Raw genomic sequence first — 14,627 nt, 5'->3', positions numbered from 1 at the left:
TGAGAGAGTATATATACTATATATATATTGAAGATGTGCACTTCATAAATTTATGACTTTCATTCTAAAGGTACCAGGTGGTGCATCATACTGACTAAAGTGTATTTCGCAGAGAATAATGCGATTTACCTTGATGAATATATGTATATATACAAATCATTCCCCTTCATTTTAATGTATACATACACTCTACATGAAAAATTTATCAGAATAATGAAAAAAATTAATAATAGAAGTAAAATAATGGTAGTAAAATGAATAGATACAAAATTTGATTAGGAGAATTTAAAAAAGAGTTTATTTATTTTATTTACTATTTATTTATTTATGAATTTGAGAAAAAAAATATTTTATTCATTAGCTTTGGGAGAATGTATTTTATTTCCTAGGACAAAAATAAAAGTGCTTTGATTTGAATCGCCTGACATATTGGAATCGCCATTTTAAATTTGAAAAAACTAATGTCAGATTCGTATTCAGAAACCCAAAAAACCCACGAGGAACAAGATGCGCTTAAAAATTAATAACTTTAAAAAAAATTTCAGCCATATTGAATCCGCCATTTTGTATTTTGTAAAATAAATGTTAGATTTGGATTCAGAGACCTCGAAAACCCACGGGGAACAAGTTTCAGGCAAAAATAATAACTTTTTGAAAGAATGTCCGCCATATTGGATCCGCCATTTTGTATTTTGTAAAATAAATGTTAGATTTGAATTCAGAGACCTCAAAAACCCCCGAGGAACAAGTTTTAGGCAAAAATAATAATTTTTTGAAAAAATGTCCGCCATATTGAATCCGCCATTTTGTATTTTATAAAATAAATATCAAATTTGTATTCAGAGACCTCAAAAACCCCCGAGGAACAAGTTTCGAACAAAAACAATGAGTTTTTAAAGTAATATCTGCCTCATTGTATCCGCTATTTTAGTTTTGGAAAAACTAATAGTTAATTCGAATTCATCGACCCCAAAAACCCCCGAGTAAGGTGTTTCAGATAAAAGCAATCATTTTTTCAAAAATAATCCGCCATATTGGACTCGCCATTTTAGATTTGGAAAATCTAATGCTAAATTCGTATTCAGCTACCCCAAAAACCCCTCGAGTAAAAGATTTCAGACGAAAGCAATAATTTTCTCAAAAAATGTCCGCCATATTGGATTCGCCATTTTAGATTTGGAAAAACTAATGTCAAATTTGTGGTCAGCAACACCAAAAAGCCCAAAAAGAAAATAGCTATTATGTTTTTAAAGAGAGAAAAAATGTGCCTTAAAAATTAAAAATATTTTTTGAGACAAAAATTATTCTGTATATAGCGAAAAAATAATTGTACCTTGGAGTTTAAAAATTCAAAATGGCGCTTCCAAGATGGCGGAACAAGCTGAATTCAATATTCTCGATGTAAAGTGAATGCATCTATTTGAATATTGATTAAAATTTTGTGCAAGTCCAATTTTTAAAATTAAAAATGTCGGATTTAAAATGTTGATTGCCAAATTGACAATTTCAATCAAAAAAAAGGAAATTTGCCACTTGGGGGCTTTTGAGGTCGCAGATTTCGAATATAAAGTCCGATTTTCAAAATTCAAAATGGAGAAATCAATATGGCGTCCAATTTTAAAAATTCAAGATGGCAGATTCAAAATGGCGATTGAGAAATCAGTTATTTCAATAAAAACGGATAATATTTGATACTCGGAGGTTTCTGAGGTCGCAGATTTTGAATATGAAGTCCAATTTTTAATATTCAAAATGGCGATTGGCAAATTGACAATTTCAATAAAAAATTATGAAATTTGACACTCGGGGACTTTTGGGGTCACAGATTACAAATATAAAGTCCGATTTTCGAAATTAAAAATGGTTGATTCAATATGGCGTTTAAAAAATTATTGATTTCAATACAAACGAAGGAAATTTTCTACTCGGGGGGTTTTCGGGGTCGCAAATTACGAATATGAAGTCTAATTTTCAAAATTCAAAATGGCGGATTCAATATGGCGGTTGACAAATTATCAGTTTCAATAAAACATTATGAAACTTGCCACTCGGGGGTTTTTGAGGTTATAGATTACGAAAACAAAGTCTATTTTTCAACATTCAAAAAGAAGAAATCAATATGGCATCCAATTTTCAAAATTCAAAATGGCGGATTCAATATGGCGGTTGAAAAATTGTCAGTTTTAATAAAACATTATGAAATTTGCCACTCGGGGGTGTTTAAGGTTGCAGGTTACGAAACCAAAGTCCATTTTTCAACATTCAAAAAGGAGGAATCAATATGGCGTCCAATTTTCAAAATTCAAGATGTCGGATTAAAAATGGCAAAATTCAAAATAAAAAAATTTGATAAAAATAATGCATGAAATCGAAAGATTTTATATGCATTTTCCTTGACATTTATCGAAAAATGTAGGAATATTTTCTTTAAAACTTTTTACTTGCGAAAATTAATTCTTTATACAATATTTAAATATAGAAAAAGTAAAATTTTTTTGGGGAAAGTATATTATTATGTATAATTTGATTATTAAAAGAAAATTTTCCCCATATATAATTGAATGATGCTTCTATTTATTTACGCTGTCAATCATCATGAATGAAGGAATTGAATGAATAAAATGAATGAAGGTGGGTAAGAGAGTTGATCTTTGGTAATAAATGACGTTATTACTCGACGTCGATAACTTTATTAATATCTCCGGACCCAGACGACTACCGATGAGAAAGCCCAATTTGCCTCCGTCTGCTACTCCTCTAATGAACTTTCCGAGGGGTTGGTTTGAAATGTTTCTACTGAACGTAACTGTACGTGGTTGATTAACCTAATATAATCTAAAATATGTTAAGAGAGAGAGAAAGAGAGAGAGAGAGAACAAATTTTCTCCCAAAGAATGATACAGAAAAAGAAAATATTTCTAAAAGTTTGCAACAGAAAAATTAACATTAATTTTTCACCTTTTTGTAACAATTATTTATTTTTATCGTAAGAAAATAAAAAACAAAAATTAAAATAAAAAAAGGAAAATGTTGAAAGAAACAAAAAATAGAATATAAAATATAAAATTAGAATAGTGTAAAAAAATTAAATATTTAATAATTGAAAAATAATTTACAAACCTACTAAGTATTTATAAATTCATAAATAAATTATTGACGATAATAGAAAAAAAAAATATGTGTGATTATTTAATATTCACAAGTATAAAATATGTCATTCTCAGAAATTAAATTCAAATATCAATGCACTGTACGTATATTCAGCTTAAAGCCCCCACCTCTATTGTGCTCTAATGGGTTTGAGCGTTTATTTGCCACGGAACGTAATGCCTCGACTTTATCGCCATATACTGGCAACGTTTAAAAACTCTGTCGTGACCAAACTCTCTCGCGAGTTAGCATGGCGTGTCAGGCGGGTGGACGTTAAACGCAAATTTAATTTCAGTACAGTGATCCTTTTCAAGAGGGAGAGCGGAAAATTCAGTATACCTATTATAAATTCTGACGTACGCGGGCGATCAATTGCTCTGAATATAAAAAGAATGAAAGAAAAAAAAATAGAGACAGAAGAAGAAGAGAGAGAGAGAGAGAGAAAACGACAAAATATAAGAGGAGGAAAAAAAAAATTACAGGGTTCAATGCACCAATTATTGCGCGAGTATCACCGTTCGACAATTTATCACAACACTTAAATTAAATTGTTATGTTCAACCGAAAAACTTAATTTGAATATATATTGTCTGTGGTTATTTTTTCTTTTTTTGGTGGTGTTTTTAGATTTTTTTTTCTAACACTGGTTATTTAAAGTGAGAGTAGAATTTTCTATAGAGGTATTCAGTTTAATATTTTCGTTTTTATTTGTATTCCGTGTGATAAGATTTATTTTTTGTATTTTATACAATTTTTTTTTATTATCATTAATTGTGTTATAATTTGCTAACGATTAAAAACGTTAATGCGCGGGTATTTAGTGTAATTATCATTACTGCGCAGGCGTACGTGACGCACAATTTTACTGCGCAGGAAAATATTGAAAATAACGCTTTTGCGCAACTATGAATGATGCGCAACTTTACTGCGCAGGAAAATATTGAAAATAACACTTTTGCGCAACTATGAATGATGCGCAACTTTACTGCGCATGAAAATATTGAAAATAACGCTTTTGCACAACTATGAATGATGCGCAACTTTACTGCGCAGGAAAATATTGAAAATAACGCTTTTGCGCAACTATGAATGATGCGCAACTTTACTGCGCAGGAAAATATTTAAAATAACGCTTTTGCGCAAACTATGAATGATGCGCAACTTTAATGAGCAGGTATCCTCTGCAATTATCATTACTGCGCAGGCATACATGTCCCACAACTTTACTGCGCAGGAAAATATTTAAAATAACGCTTTTGCGCAACATTACATTACATTGTAATTAGTTTTACTGCGCAGTTAATCATTGAGGAAGTAACTTTACTGCGTAGCAAAATATTAAACATTACGCTTCTGCGCAATTGTTGTATTGTCATTATTTTTACTGCGCAGTTTAATTTTTTTACTCGAAAATTTTACATTACGCGAGTAATTTTATTGTGCAGGCAAAAAAGTATGAAAAAACACAAAGCAAACTAATTTTACTGCGCAAAATTATAAAATTAGGCAACACTTTAGTGTGAAGCGAAAAATTATAATAAATAATAATCCACCATTTTGAATAAAATAATTCAAAAATGAAAATGGCAGTTCTAAAATGATAGACACATTTTTAAAGTGTTATTGGTTTTATTTGAAACTTTTTCCTCGATATTTTCGAAATCGTTGAATACGAATTTAATATTCGTTTGAGAAAATCTAAAATGGCGGATACAATATGGCAGATATTTTTTTTAAAAAAATTATTGGTCTCGTATGAAATATTTTATTGGAGTGTTTTCGGGGTCAGTGAATTAGAATTTGATATTAGTTTTTCTAACTCTAAAATGGCTGAACCAATATGGTGGACATTTTTTCAAAAAATTATTCGCTTTTGTCTGAAACGTCTTAATTCAGAGTTTTTGAGTTTGCTGAATATGAATTTGTTCTTAGATTTTAAAAATTTTAAATGGCGGATCGAAAATGTCAGTTCAAAAATTGTCAATTTCAATAAAACATTATAATATTTGTTACTCGGGGTTTTTTAGGGTCGTTGAATATGAAAATAAAGTCTGTTTTTCAAAATTCAAAATGGCGGATCCAATATGGCGGACAGTTTTTCAAAAAGTTATTAATTTCCTCTTAAACTTAGTATTCAAGGGTTTTCGAGGTCGTTGAATACGAAAATAAAGTCCATTTTTTAAAATTCAAAGTGGCGGATCTAATATGGCGGACAGTTTTTCAAAAAGTTACTAATTTTCTCTCAAACTTGTTACTCGGGGGTTTTCGAGGTCGCTGAATACGAAAATAAAGTCCATTTTTCAAAATTCAAAATGGCGGATCCAATATGGCGGACAGTTTTTCAAAAAGTTACTAATTTTCTCTCAAACTTGTTATTCGGGGGTTTTTGAGGTCGCTGAAAACGATTCTTTTATTAGATTTATAAAATTTAAAATGATAGGTTCTGTATAGAAAATTCTTTTCCAAAAAACTGATGACTTTTGTCAAAAATTTACCACTTTGGGATTTTCAGGATCGTTAAATACGAATTTAATATTATTTTTTTTCAAGAAATATGCGACTGGCTATTTGTGTAAAAAAATGTTGATTTAATCAAAAGGAATTAAATTGAGCAGACAAAATGTGTTTTTATGAAGGTACGAATTTACGTGCGGAGTGGTAAATTGAATAAAAGACTTTAATAATTACCGAGTAAATAAACATGGTATATTTGTGCTCGAATATCCGTGTACATTTCATCGCTAGAAACGTCATTTCCGTTAATATTGGCGAAACTATAATCATAAAATTCGGAAAACTCGGTTGCATCGTGAATTTCGATTTAATGAAAAACGATTTTTATGAACGCGAACAAATATTGTCTGTACTAATTCTCGTTTTTTTGTTTATTTAAAAATATTTTCATGTTCTAAGTTTCTTTTTTTCAAATTCTTTTGTTTTTTTTTTTTTTGAAAATATATAAAAAGATTTTTTTTTTCTTGAAATGTATAATGAAATTATACTACAGTTATTTATTATTGTAATTTATTTAAGAAATATTTTTACATCAAACTGAGAGAATTAATAAAATTTTTAGTGATGTATCATAAAAGAGCTTTATTTCTCCAGAGTAGAGAAAAATAAATATTGTCCCAGGCGTCCGATACCAGGGAAGTTCGCAAGCGAGATTAAAGTACATGTACGTTTTCTGAAAAAGAATAAAAAAAAAGAGTATGAGCAAACAAAAATAAACGATTCGAATGTTATTTCTTCCTTGGGACGCATTATTTTTCAAGAATTATACGTTAGCCAAACGAGTGAGTGCACAAATTTTTCTATTGCACCTGTATTTTTTTTTTTTGTTGCTTCTACTTTTTTTCTACCTTTTATTAAGCAAAAATCTCTCTTCAACATTTGATTTTCTTTGCATCTACGCTGGGGGGTTTTTTTTTCTTTCTATTTTTAGTTGACATATACGAGTTAGCAGGCGTAATCTACTTTATGCAAATCTCGCATTAATACGAACCGTCACGATGACGTTTTCGCCCGCGAAATTCGTATAAGCGAGCGTGTGTGTGCAATGTCGGAGTGCGTTTTGGCGACATGGAAATTTATGCGATTGAAAATCGTCCGCGCAAATCGAAAGCAGCACCCAGACGAATGAGATCACGTTTCCGCTTCACTCTTCAAGCTGAAAATCGATTTCCGGTATTTTATGCTCCTCCAGGGGGCTCCTCTTTTTAATATGCTTTTCGAAAAAAAAATACTTTAAATCGATTTTATACACATTGTCTAAAATTTAATAATTAGGGACAGAAATAAAATCAGGATAAAACGTGGAAACAAATAAAAAAAAAATGGTTTCGATTTCACCCCCCAAAAAAAAATTGCTCTAAAATATTTTACTTCAAGTGTGTGTAAAAATTTACTACTTTTTTTTAAAGATGCTTTTTTTTACGATCCATATTTGTCCTCTTTATAGTGCTTTTCGAATAAAAGGAAAAGTTATTATCCATGGAGAAATTTAATCGTGGTCGTATAATCTCAAGAATCAGACAAAGTACTGATTGTTTTACATACGATTGACTTTATTAGCCAAGAAACAAAGATAGTATAATACTGTGTGTTAGCATTTTAATTGAGGTACTAGCAAACTAACTGCAGATAAAGCATAAAGAACATAACCGGTCCCCTTGTATTGAAACGATAAATGCATGGTAGCGTGGTGATACGGAATCTGACGAATACATATATTCGAAGGCAGATACGAGTTCCCTTTTCCGTATCCCATGCTCCTTTGCTGGAAAAAAAAGAGAGTAAAAAAAAAATGGAAAATACATATACGCGGACTTTGGACAAAAAAAAAAGCTCAGAACGATACTGTGACCGATACGCCCTCTAAAGTGTCACGATTTATGGATTGTTCTGCAATTTTTTTTCCTCTCTTTCTCTTATAAAGTTTACTACTGCATTACGTAAAGTGGGGAATTTTTTTCGATGTTGATTTTTTATTTGGAAAATTTATACTATCACTGGATTTACAAGTCTAATGTAAAGTCGACGGAAAGGTTTTGTGAAATACTTTTGTTTTTATAGACGGTTTATAAAGGATTTTTAATCCCCTTTTAGCGGCAGCGACCAATAAGTGAGTGCGCATCCCCTCCAGATAAGGAGGGCCAATAAACTGCACGTCCCCCCCTAGAGTCAACCATATTATTGTATTTAATAATAATGTTATGTCTCAGAACGAAACCAACATACCAAATTTTTTCTAAATTATATATTTAAATTGTCCGGCATCGGTAATTCAAACCTGATTTATTCACAAAGTGGAGGGCTCTGATATTAAGGGACAGATTTTAAGAAAGAGTGACTGTTAAATTAAAATTAAATTATTAAACTTTTTATTTGAATCCTTTACAATTAGAATCAGAGAGAAAGTGTAGATCCAGATGTCTTCAGGGACACTGAAACGAAATTAGAACTGTTTGGAATCAATCGACAATTTAAATGGGGACCAAATTTAAGAGTATTTGTTATTTACTGTTTAAAATTATTCTTAAAGTCGTAGACCCAACAAGCGGTATCTCCTAGCGGAAACTGAGAATGCAGTAGATTTCCCTCGAATTGTTTTCGGACCAGCCAAAGTGAAAGGTTCGGAGTCCAGGTGTCGATGTAAATTAGATAAAACACCCCTCAGCCTAGGAGTGACCGAATTATTGATTTGACGTTGATGTCGAAGTAATGCAGTCCTTAGAAAAATAGAAATGTGCCTCGCAGTAGAAATTATCTCCTTGAATGAATTTGACTAGAACGAGACTCGAAGAAGGAACCTTGGTACTTGAAAAGATTTTCTGAACTAGAGGCGAAGAACAAACTTGATGACAGTACACAACTAGTTAACTTAGTAGCGATTGCTGGACTGACACGAAGAAGACGCGAAGTTCGGTGGTGACTTTTGAACTAACTTGAAGGCATTTCCTAAGACTGTCGAATTCGGAAAGGGTGTCACCTTTTATAGCTTTCTTTTGCAAGGGATACCACCCTTGCACCCTATTGTTCTTGGGGTCAGATTGTTATTATTGATTTAATTTTTAATTCCTGTATTAGACCGGTTACCCAATAGAAGGATGACAAAATACAGATGACCATATTTGGTATCTGCTATCCAGACAAAGACTTGGGATCAATATTGCCTTGATTCGAAGAAAATAATGATTCAGTTTTTAACTTTACAATAAATATTATTTTATAAATTATATAAAGTACGTCGCGATGATATGACAATAATATTTTTTCATTCACATTACAGATGGACAGAATGTACTGACACTTTGCGAACTTTCGGCGCGATGTGTCGCCTCGCATATTCCCTTCGAACTGGTGGAGCATGTCTATCCACCAGTTCCAGAACAACTTCAACTCAGGATAGCGTTTTGGAGTTTCCCCGACAACGAGGAGGACATTCGACTTTATTCCTGTTTGGCGAATGGAAGCGCCGAAGAATTTCAACGTGGCGAACACCTCCATCGGTCAAAATGTGTCAAAGACCCCCTTCAAATAGGTAAATAAATTTTCAAAACACCAACATTTAATTCAAATCCAATAATTATCATTAATTTTATTAGCATTACTAGAATAAACTAAATTACTAAAATTCATTAAACATTTAATTCATTTAAAATTAAAATCATAAAGCATTTTTGATGAATTTAATATAACATGAAATATTTCACAATATTTAAAAAAAAATTACATTCCTTTCTCCCTTTGATATTCAACAAAAAGAATTTTTTTCCCTTTTTCAATAAAATGTTATGATGGAATCGATAATTAATTGAACATTTAGTATTCACTGTGAATTCCATGGACGAATTGCTGCGTGAATAGAGAAAGGAATTTAATAGAGTGTAAAAAAAATATTTGTCGATATTAATAAAAAATGAGAATGTAAAAAGAGAAGGACTAGTGGAAATTTATATGGAAAAAATTGGAAAATTTCAATTCACTTTAGCTTTATTTATTCTTCAGAGATACCTAGAATATCAGAAATAATAGTAAAAATGCAAAAAAAAGAGGAAAGAAATGGAAAATGCTGCTGTAGAGAGAGAGCAGTATGCTTTTCCTGTGTCAGCTGCATGTTTACTGAGATAAAAAAAAATCTACCACGTTCGTGGAGAAACTCGACATATTTTATTTAAATATGCAACAGAACTGAGGCGTAAGATATTCAGTTTGTCTCATAAAATAGAAATATGTATTACTTTTTACTCATGGAAAATGAAGGGATTTTTTTTTCCTTATACCTTATTCTTCTTGATAGAAGTTCATACATTTTGTAATAAATGAAAAGTTTACAATAGAAAATAAAATTGGATCCTTCTCTTTCAAGCGCACGTATTTTTGCCTTTCGTTCTAGTAAGTAAAATTTCTTTCGTCTCTTTAAAAATTAATTTAACGAAATAAAAATGTATCTTCTTCAAGTTTTCCCTAATCGTTTAAATAACTTATTTTTATAAATTAGAAGAATTAGAGATAGAGAATGAAGAGATAGAGAATGAAGAGTAAAGGAAAAAATTCAAAAAGAAAATCATTTTAGATGTCAATTTATTTTGTTTGAGAAAAAAGAGAAATGGGGGAAAAAAGGGCTTTTATAGTAGAAGTACAAAATTTAGCATGGTTTCATTCCCTTTATAGGATTTTGAATTTGACAAGATCATTAAAATTTCATGCACGTTCTGAATATTCGCTTCACTGGAGCTACAGACACTATTCAAATTTCGCATTCAAGTTCGAACCATCCTGACATTCAAAGCTACATGGGAATTTCATTATTGCCAACTGAGAGAAAATTTTCCAAAGGATTTGAAAAAGATCTGATTTTAAATTAGCGAGTCAGTCACTTTTCTTTATTATTTCTTTTTTCCTTTTTCTTTAAAAAAAAGATTTTTAGAGTTTTCGAGCTTTCAACAGCTTTTTATTTTTATTTTCTGTGGAGGAAGGAGAGGGCGGAATAGTTGGAGAAATGTGGCACACACAATAAGAGAAGGTATGCTTTTGTGGTTGAATAAAGAAAAAGAGAAAAAAAAACAACAGGTACAATCCTTCCTGACCTTAAGGCCATTTGTGGTTTCGTCATATTTTCTCTCTGCTCGCTGAAAAAGGATCTTGTTCGATGTAAACTGCTCGGTACTTTTCCTTGGCGAAAAGCTGAGCTTGAGAGATATTTCAATTGAATCGTTTTCTTTTTTCTCATCGCATTTATTTATTTTATTGCTTCTATAGATGGGAATATTTCTTCTTTTGATGTTTGAAAAATTTTTATTTCACGAGAGTACAATGAAAATTATTTGTTTAGAGTATGAATAGAATTTTTATTTCGGTCAAGTGGCCTAAGAGTATATGGATGTTTAGAATTTTTTACGGTATTACATAATTAGTAAATTTACAATAACCGGCTCACAAATCAGATGAACTGATATGATGATGCTTTCTTTTAGATGCCCAAGTTTGAATAAAGTTTAAATAAATTATTGTGGCTTGTGCTTTCCCTGACCCGAACTTATCGAAAGTTTCGATACTTTAGGTAACTTGGAAAAATGACTTACATTAATGTAAGTGGCCTAAGAGCATCCAGATATTTAGGATTTCTTACGGAATTGTATAATTAGTGAATTTCAAATAACCGGCTCACAAATCAGATGAACTTATATGATGATGCTTTCTTTCAGATGGATTTGCGTGATTAGTAAATTTCTAGTAACCCACTAAAAACCACCAACGTCTTTGGCCGAACCCTTCCTTTTCTGTGGAATCATCGTCAGGTTGTAAACTTTGTTGGAAAAGATCTGACTTTATGTTTTGGTGTCGTCGATTCGAATAGGGCTCATCAACTGCGGGATCCAATACGACTGCAACTAACTGCTTCTCCATCTCATTGGGTACCAGTCTTCTAACATTCTGGGCATTGTCTATCTTGTTGTGCTTACATCCGTGGAGGGAACTTTTCAATTCCCTCTGATAGGATCCCCTCAAAAAATTCAGTTCTTGGCTTGCCGCTATCCCTAATCGTCTGATGTTTCTTTTGTTGCTCTGCTGTCAGCCACTGTTTGAATCCCAGGGCTAAGCATTTGTCAGCAACACTAGTTGGAGGCTCAGGCCCTATAAATTGTCCCCAAGCTTCTGTTTTAGCTAGTTCATCCGCTATATCATTACCAATGAATCCACTATGACCCTGGGACCCAAAAAAGAGTAACACGGGTACTTCTAATTAGTCTATTGAGTGCCTCATGCTAATCACCGATTATCTGTAAAGTTACATCCCGTTTCAAGGCAAAAATCGATGAACATGATTTCGGATTGTAGCATAGTATCAGTGGACTGTAACTTATACGAGGGGTCCACTTCAGATGCACTTATTGTCAAAAATATCTAATTCCAATTTATGTACGTAATCAATTTTTTTAGATGCCCTTTGTAAAATTATGTCGATGGTAGAAATAGAAGACAAAAAGTTTTTCTTAACTACAAAAAAGATTTGTTCTTTTCCTTTCCTTTTTTTCTTTTTCAACTAAATGATACATCTTCTTCGTTTTTGTTCTTGCAGACTTTGCAACGTCCTCATTTTCTTTATTCTTTCTAATTTAGTCTTTTTTATTCAGTAGAGCGCAAAGTAAAGTTTAAATCGATAAAAAGATATCTGAGAATTATTTCTCGTTTCAAGAGAGTCGAGCAAAATGAGACTCATTACTCGGTCTCTAAAGACAATATTTTTTTAAAAAAATATATTTTCATGACCTAATTACTGTTAATCGGTTCGTTTAACTAAACTATTTTTATGTCTGTAAATCTGAAATTAACAGAATCAAGGAAATTGGAAAAATTAACTTTCGATTTAAATTGTAAAATATAATTTTCACTTTTTTTCATTTCATTTATAGGTTTCCACCTAAGTGCCAGTGTAAACGTCCCAATATTATCGACTTCAAGTGGAAACAAGGCCCAATATAATGTCGCCGTGACATTTGATCGTCGAAGAATCACCTCCTGTAATTGCACCTGTAATTCCACTGCTTATTGGTGTTCGCACGTGGTTGCTGTTTGCTTACACAGGATACACATGGTAAAAAGGATTTATATTAGTTATTATTTTAATTATTTAAACAACCCAATATCTTGAAGAAGCTATTTTCCTTTTCCAGAGAATGATCAATAAATATATTAAGCTGAAAAGGAACTTTTAGAACATTGTAGTTGTGTCTAGGGGTTTAAATTAATTATAGAAAATGTCTTGTTCCAGCCAACACAAGTTTGCTTGAGAGCTCCAGTAAGTGAATCACTTTCGAGGTTGCAGCGTGATCAGTTGCAGAAATTTGCACAGTATCTCATCAGTGAATTACCGCAACAAATTTTGCCGACTGCACAGCGACTACTGGATGAATTATTGTCAGCCCAACCGAGTGCAATCAACAGTTACTGTGGTGCACCAGATCCAACGGCAGGAGCGTCAGCACACGATCAAACCTCCTGGTACCTAGATGAGAAAACACTCCACGACAACATCAAAAAAATATTGATCAAATTTTGCGTACCAGCGCCTATAGTTTTTAGGTGAGTTTTACATATTTTTTTAAATCGAATCACTTACTGCAACAGATAAAAATATGAACTATGGTCAAGCAACTCAATATCAATCTAGCGCATCTATTTCCTCCTCTTCTCAATAAATGACAAAAATATTTATCTCATTTGCATAATATTTCCTCATTTTATTATCGAATATTTTTTTCTATTTGTGCCTGTTAATGTTATAATAAAGTACTGAAAAAATAATTTAAAAACTGCTTGGTAAACTTATTAGGGCAGCTCAATATTAAAATCCGATTTAATTCCACGAAAATTAAAAAGGGAACTCAAAAGCGAAATTAAATGATGTTAATATTAAACTCGTTTTAAAAATTCAAAGGCATTAGTCAATTTTATCTATAGACGACATAATCCCACGTTGATACGTGTACGGATTCCAGTTTTCAAATGAGAGGCTGACTAAAATCGGATTAATCTACTGAAAATTTTATACAACCGGCAACGCAATCTATTGCGTTTTTCAATATTTCAACATTTTAAAAGTGTTTTATAATTTCTATATTTTTATATATACAATTGCAATTTATTTATCGTTACCTAATTTTATTTACGGATTATGGACAGTCAGCGGCATGAATAAGTAAACATTTTAAATATCTTTTTAATGCAGCTTAATTTTTTACAAAACGAATTATGGACGTTATTTAGAATTACGTGTAGAAGTAAAAAATTGATTCTTGCTTTTAGTGATGTGAATTATCAAAGTAACACCGCATAAACTTTTAATGTTTTTTAAGTTTGTTGAAATGGAATTGCATAATTAGTATATTTCCAATAACCGGCTCCCAAATCAAATGATCCGAAATTCTTTTTTATAGACTCTTTAACTGAATTGAATATTTTTGTTTTTACAGAAATATCTGCAGTAAAAGCTTCTAATAGAAGATTAATCTTAAGGTTTTTGAGGATTGTTGAAATGAAATTCCATAATTAGTATATTTCCAATAACCGGCTCACAAATCAGATGAACTGAAATTCTTTCTTTTAGATGCTTAAGTTTAAATAAAGTTGTCTTGTGCTTTCCCTTTTCTAAAATTTTCGTAAATTTTCGACACTTTATAGGTAAAACGAAAAACTGACTTAGATTAACAGGCATTGATGGAATGTTGAAATAAAATTCGTAATTAATAAGTTTATAGTAACCGGCTCACAAATCTGATGATCCTAAATTTTTTCTTTTAGATTCCTTCACTGAATTGAAAATGTTTGTTGCAATAGAAATAGTTGTAATAAAAGTTTTTAATACAACATTAATCTTAATGGATTTGGGAATTGTTGAAATGGAATTGCATAAGTAGTAAATTTCTATTAACCGGCTCACAAATCAGATGATCTAAATATCTTTCTTTTGA

The 14,627-nt window shown here is 31.5% G+C and overlaps 1 protein-coding gene across 5 annotated transcripts in view; it reads left to right on the top strand.

The window, feature by feature from the left end:
* Positions 1-14,627, top strand: part of LOC122498063 (zinc finger SWIM domain-containing protein 8 homolog) — a 182,907-nt gene that overhangs the window by 159,576 nt on the left and 8,704 nt on the right. For all 5 annotated transcript variants that reach the window (XM_043605609.1, XM_043605607.1, XM_043605608.1 and 2 more), the window contains exons 2-4: positions 8,942-9,193; positions 12,570-12,751; positions 12,929-13,239. In XM_043605609.1, the coding sequence (XP_043461544.1) occupies positions 8,942-9,193; positions 12,570-12,751; positions 12,929-13,239 (745 nt within the window). The remainder of the gene's footprint in view (positions 1-8,941; positions 9,194-12,569; positions 12,752-12,928; positions 13,240-14,627) is intronic.

The sequence above is a fragment of the Leptopilina heterotoma genome, unplaced genomic scaffold, assembly GCF_015476425.1.
Source record: "Leptopilina heterotoma isolate Lh14 unplaced genomic scaffold, ASM1547642v1 Lhet_141, whole genome shotgun sequence".
NCBI lineage: Eukaryota > Metazoa > Arthropoda > Insecta > Hymenoptera > Figitidae > Leptopilina > Leptopilina heterotoma.
The sequence above is the reverse complement of the archived record's forward strand: the minus strand, read 5'-3'. Positions and strand labels throughout refer to the sequence as shown.